Source organism: Oreochromis aureus, linkage group 12, assembly GCF_013358895.1.
Source record: "Oreochromis aureus strain Israel breed Guangdong linkage group 12, ZZ_aureus, whole genome shotgun sequence".
NCBI lineage: Eukaryota > Metazoa > Chordata > Actinopteri > Cichliformes > Cichlidae > Oreochromis > Oreochromis aureus.
The window spans coordinates 24,681,922-24,701,682 of NC_052953.1; the positions used below are offsets into that span (position 1 = coordinate 24,681,922).

Sequence of the window (19,761 nt, forward strand, 5' to 3'; positions counted from 1 at the left end):
AGCTTCAATCAGACTGTGAACCATCTTACTGTTAGCTATGGCTTCATAGTAGTTACAAAGTTCACACCAGAAGTGCAAGGCTTTATAAACAAAGTTCAGGCTAGGCTGAATTTAAACATTTCCAGAGTTTATCCAAGAGCTGCTCATTTGTGGTTTTGGAGGCTGAAATAATGCGCGTTGTTCAGGACTTTTCAAGTGAACAACACACACTGTAGTAACATTTATTAGGTGGACTATAGGCTATGAATGTAATTGCATTGTCTCGTATTGCCTTGTGCCGTGTGTTAATTAGATTCAAATATACTATATTAGCATATTTGTATGTTCAAACAGAAAACGTGATTATGCAATTATGTAAACTTGTGTTTCATATTCCGCTCAGAGTCCCCTTGAACTGCAACCTCCTCATAGCTCGCTCACTCATCTGTTTAGCTACTTAGTGGGGATCTAGTAGCTATGTTGTCTTTAGGCCTAGAATTTGCGTTTGTAGCCACATGTGACTTTGCTTTGACCATGTGGCTCCTCGAAGTGTGGATTTATAAGCCACTTCACACTCCATTCCTGTGTGGGAGGAGGCTGAGTTAAAAATAGGAAGGTTTGGAGGTAGTGAGCAGCCCGCACTGTGTGAGGCGTTTAAGAACACACAGAGAACTATTGGTGTTCTCTTTGCATTCTTTATTTGTGCCAATAAACCATGTGAGTGGTAAACTATTACCAGTATCAGAGTTTATAATAGTGTCAGGACTCAGGTTACATTGAAATGGCAAAGCAGTGACTTTATGTGTTGCTGACTTTGTCTACGTAAGATATTTGGTAGTTAAAGTTACTAACTTAAGACTTATTTAAAACCCCACGTTCATGTGTGGGTTCATAATGTGAGCATTTACAGTGAGACCAAAAAGAAACTAAATTAAAGTGCAGCATGCTGAGACAATATTTTAGTTCTGTTCATACCCCTGTAAGGTATTTAGCCACAACCTTAAAATCTGCCTAACCTTAAACCAAGAACTTTCTGTGTCTAAACACGCAAAGGTCTTGTTTTTTTCAGGTTATGTTTAGATGTAATCTAAAAAGAACCTTGTGGGTTTTATGACCTCATGTAGTGATATAAAGCTGTAAATTAGGAAGTGGTTTTCTGTCTTAGTCTCGCATCATGCTCTGGATTCTACGATCGAGACACTAGTGGAGGAGCCGAGGATGTAAATGGAGCATAAATTGGAATTTTTTGAATATCTTAAAGTGTAAATACTATCTTATAGTGCAAATGTTTTATAAAAAATAGAAATAAAAACTATAGTTGGGCTTGGTAAGAATGACTAAATATGAATGTATTGGCTCACAGGAAATTCTGCAGGCCAACTTTACAAACTGCTAATAATGTTTTAGCGCGTGCAGGTCATGTTTCCATATAGTAAATATGTACTAAAGGTTATTAGAGCAGAATGACCAAATGGTTTTTAAATAGAAACTCTGACTTTAAAGGTCAGTTTCAAGTGTGAGTCAGATAATTTATACTATTTATAACTGTTTGTAATAGTTTAAGGAGAACATTCAAAGCACATGCAAAAAGCTAAGTGATGAACTTTGTTTGTGTTATAGTTCTGTTTTGTTTTGGGGGGTTTTGAACAACACTGTTTGTGTTATAATATCAACACGTCTGACATTGGCCACCTTAAAACCAGACCCTGTTATGATTCTGAAAGTGGCATTTCACAACGTTTTCTCTGCTTTAATAAACCAGAAAAAGAGGTGAAGAGTTGATTTGACATGCTCATTATAGATAGAGCTGGATCAGGTGACCCTAAACCTTCCCTTAGTTATGCTGCAGACTTGCAATAGGGCTTCCCATGGTGCACTGAGTATTTCTCCTTCACTCACTGTGTGTTTACACAACACTTTGTATTTAATCAATAGTTCTTATTAATCTCTGGCTCTCTTCTAAAGTGTGTCTTTTGTCCTGTCTTCCTCCCTCGGCCACCGTCAGTCTGGGCAGATGGCTTCCCCTCCTTGATCCTATTTCTGGTGAAGTTTTCTTCCTGGTAAAAGGGAGTTTTTCTTTCCCACTGTCGCCAAGTGCTTGCTCATAGGGGGTCATCTGATTGTTGGGGTTCTTTACAATATAAAGTACCTTAAGGGGAATGTTGTGATTTGGATTTAATTGGATGGATAAATGAAGAATCTTTTAAAGACTCAGACAGCTACAAACAGTTGCTGCAGTGGACACTTTTCATTTGTATAACTTCGCTCCTCTCCGTGTCTGGCTGAAGTACCAAACCACATATCACACACTTTGGACACTGCCTGGCAACAGGTACTCTTTGCAGGTAGACTGGCAGTCCATAGCTCCCTATGGTCTGGTACGGAGCTGCCATTGGAGAACCATGTTTATCCCAGAGCTGGCAGACAGATATTTTAGGCCACATAAAGAAAATTATTGTCTGTATTTAAAAAAACAAACAAAAAAACCCCCACTGGATACTACATTACCCATAATTCAGCTCAACAACCTCATTCCCTTAAGTGAACTGTAAAAGTGGTCCTAGAGTCTCTGTAGACATGACAAGACCGTTTAATCGCTGCAAAAAAAGATATCGTTTGATGTTCTTTGTCTCTCACCCAATTCCTGTGGTGCAGATTACCAGCGTGCTCTCTATGGCTGACTATGAAGAGGGGTTTAAAACGCTGCTAGCAGTGAGGAAAATGAGGTTCCCAAGCTTCTGCCGATGAGCATTGGGGGATGGGCTGCTATTAATGACGATGAGGGGCCTCCTTACCTGTAAGGTCAGTGACCTCTAGGTGAATGCTACAGCGCTCCTTTTCCATCTAATCTTTGGCTGTATGTCCCACATATTTCTGGTAAGGATCCAATTACTTCTGCCTGGCTGACCTCTGACCTCTTCGTCACCAGTATGAACCTCATCTTCTGACCCCAACAGTCTTACCACTGTTAACCTTCCCCGTCATTCACCCGTCTGCCCCTCTCCCTGCTATCACGATTCTATAAGGAGACCTTATCTCAGTGTCCCTAATGTAAAAGTCCACTCAACTTTTCTCTGTGACTTCACTTGATGTGGTTTTATACATATTGTTAGTAAGTAAAATGCCATTAATGTTGTTTGGTTGTACATAGAGCAGAACAGCTGATTAGGTGGAGACTCATTTTCTCTGCCCTCTGATAAATTTACTTCTACAGTCGTGTTCTACAGTTCCTGTTTTTCTGTATTTACAGAATGATCTTTGAACCTCGTTATAAGCTGCAGTCGATGGTTGTTAAGCCATCGCCGTCTCTTAATCACAACACAGATACCTGTTAATTACCAAATGAGTTCAAGTGTTTTTGCTGCTTAAACAAGGATTTGGGATCGATGCATTGCTTTGCTCGGGGTCGAGCAGTGAGCACCGCTGACCGTTTAATGAAACGTTGCAGGTTCTGTGCGCAGAGGCTGAAGGAAATGAAGAGCTGGGAGGATAAAGCGAAGGATGTATTAATAGGCAGCTGCACGGACGACACAGTTTGGGGTTGGGTCAGGGATAAAGCATGAACTTGTAAACTCACAGAGGGGCCTCGCCTTCCTCCCTCCCTCTCGCTAACTTACTCTCGCCCTCCGTGGTGTCATCAGTTAGCAGAACTGGGCTCGATAGCCCAGGCAGGCTCTACAAGAGCAGCGATTACCCATCCTTTCTGATTCTCATCCCCAGCAGAGTTCACTCAAAGGTAATACAGTAGTTTGCATCCAGAGAGACACCAGATTTCCTCTGCCTTTGTTCTTTGACATCTCCTGTTTTGCAAGTACTATATCCATTCGATGCTATTGGCATACATGTAATTTAACAAATATCACCTGTACAATCCTATTACATATAATCACAAAGAGGTATAGAATTTGTATATTATTGAGCACCCCCCTTTCTTTTCTGCAACTGACCAGTAGCCATTAAAGAGGTGCCCAGTTGACTTCAGGGTCCGTTGCACCCCCCTGGCATCCAAGGTGTGGTCTCAATGGGCCGTTTTGCTGCGATCACAGCAGGCAGTGGGAGGTTAATCCCAAGAGAATGCAAGATCAATCTTTTCCCGCCTCCAGCTTGCACCCGGGGCCCTCACATCTCCACTTGTATAATGGCCTGATGGAGCTCTGTGGTCTGTGGCCAACACCTCCTCAGATTTCACTTCTGCTTTCTTTAGCTCTGAGAATATTGTGACATTTTTCAAGGCCTGTACCCATTACAAAGAATAACCGAGTGGGTTGCTGACCTCTCACCTTTGTGCAAAGTCTAAATTAAGTATATGGAAGAAACTGACTACTTAAACACTATGTAAATTTTTGTGTTGTCCAAAATATAGAAAATGAACCGTCACCAGTCGTAGATTTCATAAGCAGCAGAAGTGAATTTTAAATTATCAGCATGGTTCAGATATTACTAATAATTAATACTAATAAGAAACTCTAGCATGTTTTTAAAAATGTGTGCCTTCCAGTGTACAGCTATGACAATTAGCCCCCCGTTAAAACATGTTTTGATATACGTTTAGTTTGTTCGAGCACCGCTAAATAATTTCAGATGGCAGAATATGCATCTGTTTTTCCCCGGAGTCTTTCGCACATATCTGCGTGTAATTAATGTGGATTTTGACAGATGGAGAAAAAAAAATGTCCTCGTAATAGAGAAGGGTACATGCCACAATGTGTGAAGTGCAAGCATGGAGGGAGCTTCTTGTATTATTTGCTGCCCATGCCAGCTGGACCCGACAGATTCTTACAGGTAGAAATTCGAGCAAGAAATATATGCAGGAATCATTGAAATTCAGTGCCCACCATAAATAGGCGGTGTTTTTGTTGTTACGGTTGGAAATTAATGTGAAATGTTCTCAGTGTTGTTCTAAATTTGGCATTCAGAAGACTAAACCTGTCCCGTTCGGTGTCTTTCCATCCATGGTAACCTTCGTGAAATATCCAATGAAGTGCAATTTCTTTCAATGGTAATTGTGACTGGAGGTCATTTTTAATTTAAATGCTTAAAATTCCCCCCTTTTAGTCATTGTGTGCACGCGTGTGTGTCTGCGTGCGCGCGTGTGTGTGGTGTGTGCATCTGTTGTTAGAAACCATGTTATTTCTGAATGCATCAGGGTCTGACTTAAATATTAGTGTAACTACATTATCACAGTTTCTTTGCCTGGTAGCAAATATGTACAAATGAGGATTACAACTCTTGAGAAGGCAACAGGTCATGGTTGGTAAGCTGCCCGGGGGGGTCACTGATATAGAGTCACTTTTGACAGGCTGTGGAGGAGGCTCTATTGTTGCTGGTGTGTCTGGATGTTACCTGCAGGCACTATCACTGAGACTACAGTATTATCCTATTATTAGGCTTAGTTGTTTACGCTTATTACTGCTTGTCAGGTAGGCAGAGAATCCTTCTGAAAATGAGCATCTGCAGAAAAAATACATGACTACTTCTTTATCTCATTCAAGTACATCGGCTTAGGATAATTTTCACAGGCCTGCACGAATGTATTGATAGGACACAACAAACAGAAATGTAAGATTTATGTTTACATGGAAAATGTTTTCCTGCACCGACTTTCCCAACAGTGTTATTTGGCAGCCGACGTGAGAATGTAAGAAACGATGCATCTGTTCTCTGTGTATTAAAGCCGATAGCATTATGGTATTGCCTCTGTAGGAAGCACGATATACAGTAAGGGGGACAGCGAGGATTGAAACAGCCTTGATTAATGTCTCTGTTTGTAGAGGAAGTGAACAAAATAAAAAAAGCCCATCATATGGTCTGGCAGATTTTGGGCACTGGACCAGGGATGACAAATGTGCTCTCGCAATAATTCAATCTGCTCTCATAATTCTCTAACTTTTAGGGACAGACAGAATGAAGATTTTCCGGCAATTAAGCCGCCAAGTCAACGTCCAATAACTGTGATCAAGTGTTAGTTAAGATGCTTTTTCTCTCACTTTATCCATTGACAGATTGAGGGGTATAAAGATACTTGGTAAGTGGCAGAAAGTTACTGTGAATATGTTAACGAGAGGATTTGGTATCGGATCCAAAACGTTGTCATTTTGTTGATGTCACAGTAATGATATGAAGTTTTAAGAATAACTGTGAAGGAACAGAGCTCACTTGTTGGAAGAATAAGTTTGTGATTAGCACAGCTACTGTATTCCAATGTGTATCATTGCGTTTTTAGGACAGCTTTCTTCATACTTTGAGCACTTTAACCTTGGCAGCTGAATTAAGACTGTTAACACAGAAGAAAACCCACCCTTCTGGCTTTGTTTGCTGTCTGCATACATTTTATGAATAGAATAGGAATTCACACAGCATTAAATAGGGTAACGTAAAGCTTAGAAAGTAAAGTGTGTGTTTTTGAGTATCTAAACCAACTCTAGTTGTTAAGCCTTGGGCGACGTAATGTGCAAACGGCACATGGCTGTTTAGAAAGCAGAAGGGATCAGGTACTGCTGTTGCTCAAAGCGCCTCTGGGCCAATCACAGTGTGCGTGGCTCTGCGGTAAACACTTTGTCTGTGTTAAATAAATCAATAATATATGAATCTCCTTCTGTTTGCAGAAAAAGTCGTACGTCCTGGTGATGGTTGATCCTGATGCTCCAAACCGCAGCGAGCCAACATCTGCTTACTGGAGGCACTGGTTGGTCGTGGACATACAGGTACGCTAAGACTTTGAAAAACTGTGCCGCTTTAAGGAAAAACAAGACTTGTGTTTTGGTGATGGTGACACAGGCCGTGTTTGTTATTGGATTAGAAACTCATGGGGTACAAATTTATGATGTAGCGCGTGGCTGTTTAAATTTTTTTTTTTCTTGAAAATTGTGCATTTTCATAATCTCAGGGTCTCACTTGGCATGTGTAGTGTTTACATCTGCACTGGGGCCGATCGTAAGGCTGAAAAATTATGAATGGTTTTTAAGCCTAACTTGGTTCAAAAAAAGGATGCCAAGTTTGAAAAATGTTAATTTTTCATATCATGTATCTTGTGCAATAAATGCCTGTGACAAAAGTGTGGGAGTAAGTCTTTCTAAATGGCTGTGAAAGTTTGCAAGGCCCTGTCAGCAGCAATTTCCCTCTGCTGCAGAGAGCCTGGGATGTGTCAATGCAGGCGTGTGAGACCGAGATTGAGGAGAGCAGCATGCGAGGCGCACACTCTTTTCTCCCATAGAGCTCCAGTCCCTCAGCTCCCCCTTCAGTGGAGAGATCTTGGCAGAATGTCCTCCCTTCATCTGTTCCCCCAGGCAGAGCAGCTCCCCCAATGATCCACACTTCTCCATATTTTACACCCCCGAAATGGGCACAGCTCCGATCCCCTTATTTCTCTTCATATTTCACTCCTTTTTATCCGTTCGTTTGTGTGTTTTCACATTCTTGCATTCTAACGCCAAATGCATGTTGAGTTGTTGATTGCCTCAAATATTTAGAGGTTTGCCGACATTTTATAATCCCCCGGGAACCGGGAGATCAACTCGGTAGATTAAGACTAGTGGTCTAAGAAACAAGCACACAAAGACGCTTCAGCGATGTATCACTGCTCCCATTTCGTTTTGTAAGGCGTGGTCATACACGGCACATTGATTTAAAGATCCAAATGTGATGTATTTGGGATGTATATTCTGGAAAACCTGCAGTAGACGTACACTGTGCGTTCTGTGACTGAACTCATTGGTGAGAGTCGGTTTATTTAACCACACTTTGGCTTACTGTAAGGAATCTATGAATATTTACCTCTCATTTCTCACATACATCAATGATATAAAAAAAGGGAGTGATTTGCACTTTGTAAAATTGTATTAGGCATCACCTTTGCTTCTTATTTTTAAGCCAATAAAGTCTGCCTGGCTGCGCAACCAGCTGTGAATAAACAAATGTCTTTCAAGTGCTCAGACAGAGCACATTTTCTCTAGCAATTCAATTTCCTGTCACTTGTGTGGGTGTTGACCTGCGTTGCCCATGTAGGGATTGGCCAATGTGACGGGATGTTTTTCTGATTGTGACTGGTGGTTGGTCAGAAGGGTTAATGAGCCTTTTGAGTGATGCCAACTGTAGTGGGAGGTGTTTAATTGACCAGGGTGCCTAGGTGACATCATAAAATCTCAGTTTTGTTTGAAGTGCCAATGTGAATGTATTGGATTTTGATTTGGTTCAGCGGTTTTGACAGCAATGTCGGTCGATTTTTGAATGAATGCATAAGTATATGTAATTCAAAAAGAAAAGGCTAAACTAGTGTGTAAATATGATTGAGGATTTTTTTATTTATTCTCTGCATTATTGTTTCATGTGAATTTAAAATAAAAAGTTCTGTGTGCTAATATTTGACATCCGCTAGTTATTTGTAACAATGTGTTTGATGGTAGATTACTCTGAAAGGAAAGTTTCTTTAGCTGAAGTCAAGGGTCATGCTTTCAAATGTCAAAGGGATCAGTGTTTTGATCCTCACTCATCAGATGGTGTGAGCTGCAGCAGCCATAGTCTTTTCATATATATTCATTAGCACAAGGTCATGCAATCTTGCCCTAGATGAGGATGTTTCCATAATTAGTGTGGTTTTTTTGTTTTGTTTTTTATCCATATCCTGAGTTATGAGGAAAAACATTTCTTTAATTTAACTGAGAATGAAGGGAGCTCAGGCTGGACTGAGCAGCAAGGCGCTGCAGATTTACACCGATATCTCCACCAAAGTCTCATTAGTGAATCAATGATAGCACAGCAAAGACCTGCTGGAGTACCCTGTGTTTAGATAGGTTCCTCACCTTACCTTGCTCTGCATGTTCAGCTCTTCACCTATCAAAACATGTGCTGAGGGGTTGTTTTTTAATTACGTGACTGCTGTGTAAAACGCACTTGAGAAGGATACTTGTGAATCAGAGTCTGAACATTATCAGGCCGACTGGACCAACCAAGTAGCAGATGTCTTTCTTTTGGAATGATTATCAATAGAAATCTTAAGATAGTGACACTGTGTTGTTGCGATTAACATATTTGTCTTGCACATAAAAGGTCTCTGGTTTCAGACACAAAACCAGCTTCAGGGGTCACAAGCCGGTCCAAAGCCCTGCTGTAAAATCTGTGCCACATCCAAAATGTGGGTCCATCCACTGTGGCGACCCCCTGGGGAAATGAACATTACAAATCTTAAAACCATGGCTGACAATTAAAAATTGTGTCGCAAGAAATAATATTTGATTCCAGGTTTGTTTGGGGGGGGGGGTTTGTTTTTAGATTTTCATCTGCGATTTATTAGAAATGAAGCAGAAGCTAGGAGTGTGGTTTACTCAAACCAGAAAATACAGCTTAGTCCTGATGTTGCTAAAGCTCAGTTCAATTCAAATTTATTTATATAGCACCAACTCACAACATCAGTTGCTTCAACAATCAGACAACTTCCTGCGAGCAAGCACTTGGAGACCGTGGGAAGGAAAAACTCCCTTTTAACAGGAAGAAACCTCCAGCGGACCAGACTCAGGGAGGGGCAGCTATCTGCTGTGGCCAGTTGGGGGTGAGGGGGAGGGACAAAAGACACACTGTGGAAGAGAGCCAGAGATTAATAACAACTGTGGGCCAAGCTAGTTAAGTTAAATGTGGGGAAAAAATCCTGACAGCAGTTTTGATACGTTGATAAATGAGGGAACACATCCGTATAATTATGAGTCTGCCTGCTATCAAAGAACCAAGTGTGGGATAATAAACCAAATTACTAAAGTGTGGGTTTAGCTAAACTGAGATTTAGGAAACAACTTGCTTCAACTATTTGGCTTGGATTGTAGCGGTGCTTTAAAGTCTGTGTTAAACAAACAGCATTAAGTCAGATTCTGGTTTTAACTACGCGTTAAGTAGTCCCTCCGTTTTAGCTCCTTTGTCATTTTTCAAAATAAACCCAACTGGGTCGAGTTGTTATTTGTGCCTGACACAGTAGGAAAAAACCCCAAAAATAAATGTAACTATATCCAACAACATCAGCAAACATTTATAAACATGCCGAACAACTGTACAAATACAATTTGAAGACAATCATATTTTAATGTTTGTCAGGTGTTAAATCTTTTATTTAACTGTGTATCACATATCACATCTTTACTTTTGGCTGCCAAGAACAATTCACTCCAGCAATTAAGTGTAAACTGTGTGGCTGGGTGTCTTGTCTTCTCTCACCAGCTGTCCACTTTTCTGTGAGAGCTCGCATTATTAGATGCTCTATATGCATTTTTCATTGCGACTGCCCATTTTCCCTGACCCCCTGAGCAACAGTAACAATCATTTAGAATCTTCTGCAGCGCACGCCGTTTTTTTTGTTTTTTGTTTTTTGTTTTTTTCATCAATTGTGGACAATTACCAAAATAACCATCAACAGATTGTTGTCTCGCTCTCGAAGTCGAATTCCAGATTGTGAGCCTCTCCCTCCCTCTCTTTGCTCTCCCAGAGACTAAATCAATACAGATGTTCGGGTACGGACTCGCAGCAATAATTACTATAACAAGCAAATCATTAGCACCTGAATAGAGTTAGCTTATATAAATACTGCACTGGGTGTTACTTTTACTTGCTATTACTCTCATTATAGTTTTGGTGCATGTTGAGTCAACATGATGCAATATGAAGGTGCAAAACAGTGCTACAGTTAATGCACTTTTGCACTCACTGTTTATAAAGAGATAAAAAACCTTAGGTTTTTATAGATAATTACAGTCAGACCAATATCATCAGCTGATATTCAGGCAGCAGATTCTCCGATGTGGAATGATATTTAAAAAAAATATTCTTATAAAACACGGTGCAGGAAAGATGATTTAAAATGTTCTCATCTAGTTCATTGTGTAGCAGAATGCCTGCAACTTTGTTTACAATGCTCCATACATGTAGACTAATGTCCAGGATGTCCCCTGCCCCTTGCCCTGTGAGCTGGGATACACTCAGTATATTAAGTCAGTGTCAGTGACTTTGCAGTATTTTTAGCATGCAAAAGCAATACAGAGATGATTATTGGATTTTTCAGAGCTCCAACTTTTTTTCTGCAGTTATTCTACAGTCTGTTTATACCCACCAGAAGCAGAAACACTAAGGCTCAGATACATTTCCTTAAACAAGACATGAGATTTACGACCCCTCGCAGCCTGTTTGGACTCCGATCACTCTGTCCTGTTTTGAGGGTTGGAAGCCATCACATATCAGCTTCCTCTTCGTGAGTAATCGAAGGCCAGTTGCATGCACATCCCTCGTGCATTCGCGATTATGGTGCAAGAGGGACTTGCATGCTTTAACATCCATCTCTGTTGTAGCGGCTCCCAAAGCAGGACACTGCCTGCGTTCTGCTGCTGCTCAGGCAAATACAAACAGTGAAGTATTGTGACTGTGTCAGACCAGCTGGCTTTGTGTTTGTGAGTTCTGAGGCCTGCAGAGATCATCTGCTCCACACCTCAAGATGTCCTTTATCTGCAAACTATTAGACGTGTAATGCCTCGCAGCATTTCATTCACCATTTAGCTCTTGAAAGGATTAAAATTTTAGCATTTTCTTTCTTTCTTTTTTTTAATTCTAAACACCTCATCTTAAAGGACCACAAAAACACAGAAAAGAGGACAAGAGCTGCATGTTGGCACAGACTGTTTTGAAACAACAACAACAGATTTTCGTTGTACATATTTACCATTATTGTGAATATGTTTAGTGTGTGTCTTTTCAGGAGATATTGTGTGTTGTACATGCACTGAAACATTTCTGCCTGTGCACTCAGTGATGAGTCTTTATCCAAAGTTTATAGTTGATGTGAAGTTTTGCAAAAACTGTCAGTTTTGCAGATCATTACTCTCTAAGAAGCACTCAACAATAGCGTTGCAATTTTAACCTCTGCAATAGCCTCAGAGTTTGTTTTAGCAAAATACCTGTCCAATATTGCAAATAAACATACATAATTGCATTGTTCTTTATCCCGTAATTATCCCTACTGTGGCATGTTATGATTTAAGCGTTTATTTTTGACAGACAGCTGCCCCCATATGGAAGCCAAAAACAGTTTCCCAAAGGCCAGGCGAACCATAGCTAGCTTCATTGTGAGAACAAAGAACCATTGGTATTATTCATAATTAAACTCTTATTGTGTACTCTGCTGAATATTTCCATTCTTCTGCCTCTCTCCTGCTCACTCTCATTTCCCCTCTCGATACTTTGCACCTCGTGCTGGGAACATCTGTCTGGCGTCAGAGCGGAGCCTGGCTGTGCAGATTGGAGCAGGTAGAGGAGCACATTGTAGCCCAGCTAATGATGAGAGTGTCTGCCCTCTCTCTTGGAGGAGACGCAAGCTGCTGCTTCACGCTCGCTCACTCCACTCATACGCCCAGGGAAACAGATTTCCAAACATATGCAGTATGTTTTTAATCCAGTTGAGCACTTCATTTCCCAGCAAACACAAATAACCTTACGGGACATCCATATCTTATGACAAGGGGGTGGGCGCAAAGGAAGTGAACAATTTTCCTTTTTAATGTGATTTTTTTTTTCTCCCTCCAAAGTTGCTAAACATGCTCATAACCCAGGTTAACAGTTTGCTTGTTTGTGGTTTCGCAAACTTTTACGCAGAAGTGCCTACTGGCTCCAAGTCCTGTGAAGCAACTTTATCCAGTCTAAACTCCACTCGGTGCACCTGTTGTCATCCTTTGTTTAAACTTAAACTGACAGGATAAACACATGTTCTTTGTGGTAAGTGTCTTAAAGAATACGAACAGATTGTTGTCAGTAACATAAATATGTGAAGTAAAGCAGAGCACCTGTTTAAGTGATTGATGACGAGAGTTGTGCCAGAATTTAAAGAATATTTTCAAAAGTTTCAAGATATCGACATAAAATTGTGTATTAGATATCGTATTTTGTATTTTAGCTCGAATTAGTTTAACCCTGATGAAGTTTTGCACGCAGGTCATTCATCCCCCATTTTTTTTCCATAACAATCCAAAAGCCTCCCTTGGTACAAGTCAACAATAGTCCTTAACAGTGAAGCACAGCTGGAGGTGCTTAAACGTTTAGAGCATGTGCTCATCCTGTCAACTACAGCCAGGCTGAATGTCAGAGGTGGTATTACATGGAGTTCATCTTTTGGACTCCCTCCCCGCAAAAAAATATCAACCCCAGCAGCCTCTCCTCTCCGTCTCTGCCGTTTTAGGACGCTAGTCTTTGTTAGTTCTTGCTTTATTTTTCTTGCATTACTTTTTTGTTTCGCGCAGCCGTCATGTATGTCTCTGATGTCTGCATCCAGGGACGTGTGTGTATGTTTGAAAGAAGTTGGAGGAGTGCTAGCAGGACAAAAATCAATGCTTTGTGAAGCGACATGCCAACTTGCCTGGCGCTTTTTTGCATTTCGACAGCCCTTGTCTTAAGTACAAACACCATGTAATAATACATCAATGTTATCTTACTTGCAGTTTATTAACAAACAGGTTCTTCTTCAGTGTGGGCTGCTGCTCTCACTGTTCTCCGCCACCTAAAGGGAGAATTACATAAGAATCCTCCGCTCAGTTGTCAGCTCCATCCCCCGTCCACATACAGCAAACACACACTCAAGTGCACGCACGCTTATACGCACACACAATACTGTAGCTGATAACGGACCAAGCCTCTTGCCATCTCTATAACAACTGACCTCCCCGCCACGGTTGCTGTGGTGAGATGATTGAGGAGGTTTCACTGCATGAAGAACGTGAGCTGCGATGGTTTCCTGTGAGCAATTGGAAAGGTTGTTTGAGCGCCGAGGGAATAATCAGCATTTACGCGTGGCCTAATAACAACCCAAATTCCTGCTTGTATTGTCATGTGAATTAAATTTCTTTCTCGGGGGGTGGGGGGGGGGGAGTTGAAGCATCCAAAATCGCATCTCTTGCACATTTATTTTTATTTAAGCAGATAGGTCTACTGTGTCAGTGTGCTGGATTAATTTCCAGCCTGAGCCCTGTCCTGGATATATCACGAATGCTCTCCAAGAAAACAAGGACAACCTGGAAAGCCCTCTTTGATCCAGTCTGTCACACTAGAGCCTTGTAGGGGGAAAAAAAAGAGCAGATTGGACCTTATCCATGAGAATGCAGTTTAAGAAACCAGTAGCTCTGCACACATTAAGGCACTTCTTTTAATATGTGCCCCCTTTCTTCACACCCACGACCATTGTGTATAAAATCCTGTTTTTCCTGAAAAGATTTCTCGTCGCAGCCGCAGACAATGTTCCCCCACACAAGCTGTCGTCTTTGTCATCCCCCCCCACCCTCCACACACCCCCCACCCTCCACTTCAGTCAGTAAAGCAGGATCTTTGGCAGTCGGCCCCGCGTGCGAATTTGTGCGTTCAGGGTACAGGTGGGGGGGAAGAGGGGGAAAGGGGGGTGGGACGGGGATTGACGGAGTCTGCCTACCTGTTCCCCCTGTAAAGTGGTCAATTTTTGACAGATGTGGAGAGGGGAGGAAAAAGCGGGCACGGAAACCACAAAGAGAGGGGCGGGCAAATGAACAAATGTCAGGGTTAGCGGGGGGTTGCTCGGGCCGCAGCCGTGGAAAATGCTTCCTCTTAGGGGTGTCTCCTGGAGAAGGGGAGTGAGGCATGCTGATAAAAACAACTCACTAACAATTATGCTCACCTAAAATAGCCCTTACTTAAGTATATAGCATGCTTGCCAGTTAATTGTACACAAAAACAAAGACTTCACAAAGGACCTCCTGCAGCCAATGTATTTTCTTGTATTTTGGCATGATAATTAAGCGTGACAGCTATGAATGCAAAGTTGGCAGATATTATAGGGCCCTGTCTAACTGTACGTACTGATTGTTTGGATTCCAAAAGTTATCCTAACTGTAAAAGTCGGAAAGTGGAGCGCAGTGCAAAGATCTACAGTGTACTGTGTAATGGATAAATAATTACAACTGGTAAGAAAGCGCAGCACCCGTGCCCCGAAAGCAGTGTGCATGGGATGTCAGAGTTACCGACGCTTGGTGGTGGAGTTTTGACAGTTATCTGTAGAGACGGTTAGAAAAATAGAACCGAGTCTGGCTCGGTTTTACTGATATTAAATAAATATTGTGCCTGTTTCTGTGAATGTAACAATGCTTGACAATTACTAACATTGTATAATAAAGGAGCCCTTTCTCTGCAGATTACAGCCCATATCTGGTCTCAACCAAGCAGCTGACTGCAAGGGATTTTAATGACAGTGCTCCTAATATTCTCAGGAGATAATGCTTTTTGTAATGGCAACCGAAAATCGGCCGTCAATAGAAAGCATTCACTAGAATCCAGTATTTTATGCTTGTTACACTTGAATAATTTCAGTATGAATGCTGCATTTCTTCTGAGTTGCTCTCTGGATTTGTTCAAGTTGTTCTTATTGATATGCTGTAGGACTAACAAACATAAAATCTACTAAGACCTCTGATCTGTACCATTGACCATTATCATAGCCAAGAGGTTTGTTGCAATGTGGTATTTTTATGCTACACTTGGTGAGAAACCTGTTTACATTCCAGGGTGCTGTATAGTTCACTTCTCTCTGCAGCTCAGTCGGATTCCAAAGCACTGTATAGATTTCTTTCAGCTGATGAAATTAAAAAGACAGCAGTGTGTGTGTGGTGTGCCTTCCAGCAACGCGATTTGCCTGCGAGTTCACGATACGGGTTGAGAGGGGAGTTCCTTTGGGGGGGATTAAATAGCTCCCTCTCTTCCTTCCCTCCTCCCCTGCCCTCCATACTTGCAGAACACAAACAGCTTGCAGGGCTGTACAGTACTTGTACAACATGTTTGCCACAGTGCTGCTCACAGGTAACAATAAGCCAAGGTCAGAGGTTAAGAGGGATTGTGGAGCTCGGATTCTTGTGCGTTCCTCTGGCAAACATTGTGCACGCACAGGCACATGAATCAGTGCCCATAGTGTAGCTGGGAGAAAGTGAGAGTGAGAGACCGAGAGGGTGAGCTGGCTCAGTAGAGAAGGGGGTATCAAGAAGAACGAGACCAGGGCTGGCTGCATGAAGACATGTGAGGCAGGTCTATGAGGTTAGGACGGTGATAGTTTGCAGTCTTTTAAGCTGCTCTGACGCCAGTTAGGCATCTGCGCGAAAATAAAACCTGATGTTAAAAAGAGAGAGCTTAAAAAGGAGCTGTGCTGATCATAGCAATTGCACCTGCTGAGAATGGGCACTGTCCTCTCCAAAAAACTGACAGCCCTAGATGTTTGTTCAATCCGCTTAAAAGGACCCATGTTTGTGTAATCTTCTTATACGAAGAACAAAAAGGAAGTGTTCGAAAATGCTTGAATTTGTCTGCTCTTAATGTCCTCCTACAAACAGTCAACGTAGATTTCTTTTAACCTTAAAAACACTCTTCCTCTCCACCTGAATGAAAATGATAGGGGGCTTTTTAATCAGTGGCACAGAAAGTACTCAAACATTTTACTTGAGTAAAAGTAGCAATACCACAGTGTTAGTTGTGCATTTAAACTGAAATAAATTCAGTACAATTTGGAAAATCCAGGAAAGGAAAGAGATATGTTGCCATATTTTGATTACTATGTTCACATAAGAAAAACTCTAATGTAGATCGCTGGATTGCACTTGATCTACAGTACTTGATTTCTTGACGTCTTTAACCGAAGGGGTAGAAGATCAGAGAACATTTATTGACACATTTTGTTTTGAGGATTTCATGGTATCAGTGTCACCTGCTGGGGGGAAAAAATGAGTTGTATCTTCTTCGAATTAAATTGTTCCAGAAGGCTTTCTGTCCTTTTTTTCTATTGATTTAAGCTCACCCCTTTTCTATAGGTTTGTTTTATGGGAGATCATAGAGGTGAGCAGCTGATGAACATGGATTTTGAATCTCTTGGGTTAGATTTAAAAACCAGAATGAAAGTCTGTGAAACCAGCTCTCTGCCTCCATCAATGTCTTTGAATGGGAAGGAGATTATCCATTTAATCTCTTAATCGTGCGCACTGTATACATAGCTGGTCCTGTGCCTAAAACCCCATCCCAATCAGATCACAGCCACCGTTTGCGATGTTTCCATCTAGCCCACAGACTATTTCAGGTGAACACCAACTCTGTTTCACATGATCCTCTCCAACTGTCAGCATATTACACCCTTGGTGCCCTGTTAAAATGAAACCCAGACCAATGGTGCATAAAATGGAATGTGGAAATATGTAGATTTTAAAGTACAGCTTTTTAAAAATCCCTCATTCCCGCAAATGTATTCAGAATAAAGGCAGCTGTTTCATAACATGAATTAGGTTACTGTACATTTTGCGCAGTATATTTTCCCCAAAAGTAGGAATTAATAATGAAGATGCTTTTTGGCCTGAAATTGCTATTCAAACAATTATGTACTTAGTTTCTTCCAACAAATGCATTCCACATTATTGTTTTGCCTCATAGCAAAGCGCCTAAAAGACTAAAACCTTTCATTCCAGCAAAGGCCGCTATTGGTCACCGTCAATAAAAGCATAAAAGCATTTATTTCCCACGTTTGTCAAATTAACAGCATACTCCATCTCCCATAGGACTTGTAAGGTTCATTAACCTTTCTGTGAAGTGGGACAGGTTTCCAGCAGTTACCATAACCTCTGTCTCGCTCCTGCCTCAATTATAATAGAAGAATTAAACATCCAGCGATTCAAAACAGTAATGCTGCCTCTTAAATCCCTTTGTACCAGCTCTCAGTTGTTAATGACTAAAGACACTGAATGAACTGTGGAGTTATCAACAGATGTAACTGTGGACAGAAGCAAATCAAATGGCTACTCTGAACAGCGAGATTACTGAATATACATGTACAGTTTCTGTTTTGTGGCCAGAATTTACTTTTTCCCAAAAATTTATTGTTTTTTCTAATAGCATGTCGACTTTATGACTTTGGCTTTTTGTGAATAACGTAAATTTGGCTTAATTTAATCAAAAGACTGTGTTACCACTGTGCGGAAATGATACGTGGCGATTTAATTGTTGTAAATTGTAAGCTGCTTGCCCAAAGTTTTCCTACGAATCTAGACCTCGGCCCACCGCCCCTCCAAAGTCAAAAGAACAACCTGACCTTGAACTAATTAAGTGGTCAATTACACGCCTGTTGATCTCTTTTAATTTCTTAATAATTGCATTAACTGTGTGGGAAAAAGAGTTAGTTCTCTTGTCCACCTACTCCTCCTTCATCCTCCTCTCCCTCTGACTCCCTTCCTCCTACTTCATGTGCCAGCCCACAAGGTTTCTGATTCTCATTTATTTTGTGTCACTGTTCACACCTCAAAAAAAAAAGATTTAATTCAATGCCACGGACTCCTCAGTAAGCTCCAACCTCCTCCTCCTCCTCTGCCCCCCTTACATCTCCCCCGTGCTTTTATGTACTAATCAAATCCAGCACGTGTCTCGACGTATTTGTAGGCATACCGCTCTATTGTGATTTCTCCATCTACAATCTCCATGGATTTCCAGTCTTGCCGGCAGAAACCAGCAAAGCCATGAAGCGCAGAGGCCTCGTGCTTGTGCGTGCATGTCCTCTGATGCTACTTGTAGGCAAGCTCAGGCTGGGATTTTCCAGTGCCACCCCCGTCAGTGGGAAGCCCTACATGGGGACATGTCAGCGCCTTGTTTGCTTGTTGTGCTGATGAAGCTGGGGGTGGGGCGAGTGGGCAGCCTTGTTCTGGTTCCAGGATTCCCTTCAAATGAGTCAGCCAGCCCCCACTCAAACCGACTGTTACCTTGGGAACTCAAGCTTGGGCTTCCCTCAACAGTACTAAAGTACAGACTCATCAGCACCCATACTTGCTAACACACACACGCAGTAGGTGTAAGGGAAGCAGCACCCAGGTTGGATAAAATTAGCTTATTAAAGCTCTCTTTGGCTTGTACTCTGTCCTGTTAGGCCCAATCTGCTCCCTGAGTTTGAGATGACCAGCCCAGCACAGCCACTTTGTAATGTATGCAAATTAGACTGAATAGATGAGTGCGATAATGAGTTTGGGTGGCTAGTTTCTTAAGTCAGTGATTTGAGTAATAGCATCCCACCCTGCTAATGAGCATTACCAAAGGAGTGTAGGTTTAACATGTCACAGTGTGTCAGGTGATGTCAGCGGTGGCTGGAGTTCACTTAATAACTGGACTGTTTATGTTTCCATCTCAGGTTCATTACCAAAGCCCAATGAGTTTCTTTACTGAAGCTATTAGTCCAGCAGGCTATTGTTAAGTGGCTTAATTTGTTCATGCACTGAAGCAGATCAAGGGTGACGCCCCCAGTTCCTTTTACCCTCTCCTCCAAAGGCCAATCCACCCTGCCCAGCTAACCACGATTATATTTTTCTACTAACCATCCACCCCAGATTCCATCCCATTCAGTTCAAAAGACACAGCCACAAATATCACTAAAAATGCTGTGACTCAGTACATTTAAAGACATTGTAGCTGTGCGTGACTACTTGGATAACTCTTGATAATTCCATTACTGTAGTATATTTGAATTTATAAGATGACGTTTACCACTTGTGGATTTTCCTGCATTTTGAAGGTGTACAGCTGCCTCACTAACTGTACAAAAATGAGCGTAACCCGTATGTTAAAAGTGTCAGCTTTTCAGTACCAGCTCAGCCAATAAACAAAAGCTGTGCTTATTGGCTGAACATATTGGCAACTCCCAGGTCATGCAGTACTGTGCTTTGTCAAGGCCTGTTAGTGAGCCATCAGCAATATCAAAGTATCCAGTCCTAGTTAATAGTGATGTACACTTGG

The 19,761-nt window shown here is 41.6% G+C and overlaps 1 protein-coding gene across 1 annotated transcript in view; it reads left to right on the forward strand.

Moving 5' to 3' along the window:
- Nucleotides 1–19,761, forward strand: part of LOC116310220 (phosphatidylethanolamine-binding protein 4) — a 52,031-nt gene that overhangs the window by 16,113 nt on the left and 16,157 nt on the right. Inside the window, exon 4 of the mRNA XM_031726949.2 lies at nt 6,585–6,683. Within this exon, the coding sequence (XP_031582809.1) occupies nt 6,585–6,683 (99 nt within the window). The remainder of the gene's footprint in view (nt 1–6,584; nt 6,684–19,761) is intronic.